The following is a 3,960-nucleotide window of genomic DNA, read 5'->3' as shown; positions in this document are numbered from 1 at the left end:
TTTCTCTTCATTGCCCAGTCCGTGAGCTAGGCTGTGATGTAGCCATCAGAGAGTTTGTACATGGTGGACTACAGGGCAATGGGCCTCCAGTTGCTCACCTTTTTTATGGATGAACATGGTCATGGTCTTCTTCCAGGAGATGAGCATGTGATGAAACTCCTGCACAGTTGAAGAGCAGCATCAACACAAGACAGCTTGGGTCCCACTTCTTCAACAGGCTGTAAATGATGCTGTGTCTTTGGCTGGTGCTGTGTCCCTCATCCTGCTCAGCCTGGCCTCTGCCTCTCCAACACCTGATGAAGGTGCTGCTTTATGAAAGCTTATGCATCTCTGATTTAGTTAGTCTATAAGGTTCAAATCTACCTTGTCTTTTGCTTCTATCTCTCCTGGCATGAAGTCAGCCTTAAGCCCCTTAGTGGAGCTGGCAGCTGACAAGGGTCCAACAGATATAATGCATGGGTTGACTGGCCTTGATAGACACTGATCCCTATCACCCTCTGTCCATCTAGTGTCTCTGAATCATTTGGATGAAAAATGGCATTCAGTGGTCTTGACTTTTTAATGAAATTTGAACAACATTGAGGCTCAAGACTGGTCTTGACTACGGCCTGCCTGAACAGGCCTCCCGCCTTTTCTTCCACTTTTTTGCTAGTCAGCATCACTTTCCCAGCTTTGGATATAACTGTGGCACTATGGCCATGCTTAGCCAACAATCCAAAAATCCTTGGGACAGTCCTGTGGCTCTGGGAATCATTCCAAAGTTTGAGGTCAGGCAGGCAGGTATGGGGAGGTGTGGCAGAGCACTGCTTGTGCTGCCACTTTAAGGGTCTAGAGCTGGCAGCCAGCAGGTGCCTGATGAGGGCAGCCATTTTAGATTCAGTGCTGCCCATATAAACAGGGCATTCTGCTGCTGGAGGCCGGGCAACTACATTGCCTGGCTGCAGGTATCATCTGGAGGTAAGGGAGGAGCTGTAGGGGATGGTAAGGAGGCTCCTGGTTCTGGTTCTGGTTCTGGTTCTGGTTCTGGGCATGACCTAAAACTATGCCCTGCTGGGAGTGGGTGGCCTGGTGGGGCTCCCAGTGGCGCAGGAGCCCCCAGGAAATGCCAGGCCAGTTACCACCCCAGTGAAAGTTGGGTTGGGGCACCTTAACCCCAGCTCCCACAACTGGGTGGGTTACCCCCCCGTGTAGGGTCTGGAAGGTGGGCCCCAGCGGGAGAGTGGGGCCATAGACTCAGGCCTGTCTGAACATCCCCCGACTGGTCCATGCTGGGCCCAGGACCGGAAGGGCCGAAGGGCCGGGGGCCCACCGCGAGAGATGCCCAGAGCTGAGGGCCTGAGGCTCTGACTGGCTTGGAGGTGGGCCAGGGCCAGTAGAGCCAAAGGTCCTGGGGGGACCATACCCGTAAGGGGGAGCCGCTCAGGGAGCCATGCAGCCGGGAATGAAGACAGAATAGGCCACCTGAATGGAGGGATCTAAGTGGAGTTCACCTGGTAGGATTCTGGGGCCCAGTGCGGGGCCAGTGATATGGATAACATCTGGATGCCATCTGTGAGACTTTGGCTGCAGTGTAGGGGAGGAACGGAGCTGCAGATGGCACTCCCTCGCATTGGGGCAAGAAATGGGCAGCCTCCTGCTTTATTAACATCAATTAAATAATTAATAACAGGGCATGGTGGATGGTTAGCCCAGAAACAGGTGGGCAGGCTACTGGAAAATTGGACCCAAGAAGGCCCCCTGTTACAGGAGGGTATCTGGATGTGCTCTTCAGCGATACTGTGTAGCTGACTCAGGAAACACTATAAACCAGTTAAAGAGGAAATCCTCTTCTGGGCCAATAGAAATGGTAGAGGAAGAAAATGGGCAGATTTTGTTCCACTATGGAAGGAAAGAAAGAAATGTAGAAACAAAGGGAAGGTATGAAAAGAGCATATGTTTAAATGGGTGTAGGAAAGTGACAGAGAGAAGAGCAGAGGGAAAGAAAAAGAAGACATGAGAGCAAGACAGAAAGGTGGAAGCAGTGTAGTTAAGATATGGTACTTGTATCACGTTGGCTACACAAATACTTGGCCCGTAACCTCTCCCTACCCTCCAGTCCCCATTTGGAAAAAAAAACCACAACATTTCTGGCAGGTCCTGTTGAAGCCCTGTCACTTGTGTTCATCAATTCATTTACACATTGCAGAGAGGCCATGGATCATACCCTAAAGCTTCTGTGCAGAATGCTTCTGACAAACAGCCCTTGGCTCACACAGGTATATTTTACTAATGGAGAACTTTACCTTAGATGCCAAAAACAAAGGGAAAAAGGAGACATCTTCACCTTGGTGGTTTGCCTGCCTCTGATCAGTTGGCATTATCCAAAGACTGTCTTAAAGCTTTCCTAGAAAATGAATATTGGTTTCCTTCTGTTATCACAAGGACCTGGATTTAAAGGCATTTCCATCACTAGAGCTAAAATTATACTGATCTTGGGTGATCCTGGCAGTCCCATGTGCCTAAATCCCCTGGGGTCCTGCCAAATCACACTGAAAGACACAATTAATATCCAAAGAGGAGACTAGTAAAAAGAATTAAAAATGTTTCATTGGGGTTATATTGGTTTAACTGTATCAATTTAACCTTACAGCTATGATGGTACTGTTCTAAATGGTTAATCCTTCTTGGTTATCAATTTGAGGTTTTTCTGAGGATGGGGAAGTTTGTAGGGAAAGTGGTAATGCCAGATTGCTTTGTAATCCTGAATGCTATTTCAAGGCCAATGGGAAACTGAGTCCCCATTTTCTGGCTCCTCCTTCTTTCTAGGCTTCTGCTCTCTGGGACCTGGATGAACTGAGACTAGTGCTGGCAATTGCTTACTAACTACAACAGTCCCATCTTCCACAACTCTTGCTTGTCTCACATTCAGTGAGTGTTATGAAGACCAACTGTTTCCCTGATGTTCCTTCTCCATCTTCCTCCTTGGTTTCCTTTCCTTTCACAGGCTTGAATCCTTTGCCCCCTTTCAGCCAGAAGAAAGTTCTATTGGTATTTGGACTAATGGGGCGCATCCTGACGAGTGTGCACGTGCAGTTTGCGGTGCCGCAGACCCATCTGTGGTGCTGCAAACTGCACAAACTGCACACACCGCACATGCAGGCATTCGTTGTGCTGCTAATTTGCAACATGGTGAGGGGTTTTTTGACACTGAGAGATCCCAGTGTCAAAAAACCTGTACCAGGAAAAAAGTGGGGTGGTGCACATGGTGGTACTGTGCGTCACCTGAAACCAGAGCCTGACCGGCTAGAGCCATGCTCCAGCTGCCAGCCAGGCTTTGCACATCTAGATCACTGCCGCTGGAGCCCTGGGAGGTCCAGAGGGAGCTGCAGCAAATCAGCAATAGGGACCAGTAACTGGGGGACTGGTTACTGCAGTGACTTACTGCTGCAGGGACTAACATGGGAATAGTGTCTGTCCCAGCCTGCCCATGGCTTCTTGTTGCTGTTGGGTTTGTTGGGAAGTTCTCTTTCCCCATTCAGAAAGTCCCTCCCCTTTAGTGTCAAAAAGGATGTGTCACCATGGCACTTTGGGGTGAGCAGGTCTGAGACTGATTTTTATGTTGTGTGTGAAACAAACCACACGGAAATGATAAGGCATTTTAGGGTCTGTTTTTAATAGCCTGGAAGTTTTTTGTAGTTCTGCAGAAAATAAGAACCATGGGGGATAGAGAGGTGCAATATGAATGAGTCTGTAGCTTCCCTGATGCCACTTTCTTTTCTTTTCTCAATTGGCTTAGCCTTCTTCTGGCAGAGGAGGAATAGCTGGACGTTTCTCTTATACATCCTTTGGCGTAACCGCCTGCACTCGGTTTTGCATGTCCTTCTTTTTTACCTCTGCCCAGATGTCTGAGAGATCCTGGATAAACTGCTGGATCTAGAGTAGAAAAGAGAGATGGAAAGATATTATGGGTAGGGTTGGAAC

The 3,960-nt window shown here is 48.7% G+C and overlaps 1 protein-coding gene across 1 annotated transcript in view; it reads right to left on the bottom strand.

Annotated features, from left to right (window-relative positions):
* Window positions 1-3,645: 3,645 nt before the first annotated feature.
* The window catches only part of CCDC42 (coiled-coil domain containing 42), a 7,437-nt gene continuing 7,122 nt past the window's right edge, over window positions 3,646-3,960 (bottom strand). The window contains exon 7 of the mRNA XM_006031274.1: window positions 3,646-3,912. Coding sequence (XP_006031336.1) covers window positions 3,814-3,912 — 99 coding nt within the window. The 3' untranslated portion in view covers window positions 3,646-3,813. The remainder of the gene's footprint in view (window positions 3,913-3,960) is intronic.

This window comes from Alligator sinensis, unplaced genomic scaffold, assembly GCF_000455745.1.
Source record: "Alligator sinensis unplaced genomic scaffold, ASM45574v1 scaffold17_1, whole genome shotgun sequence".
Lineage (NCBI taxonomy): Eukaryota > Metazoa > Chordata > Crocodylia > Alligatoridae > Alligator > Alligator sinensis.
This window is presented reverse-complemented; position numbering and strand designations above follow the sequence as displayed.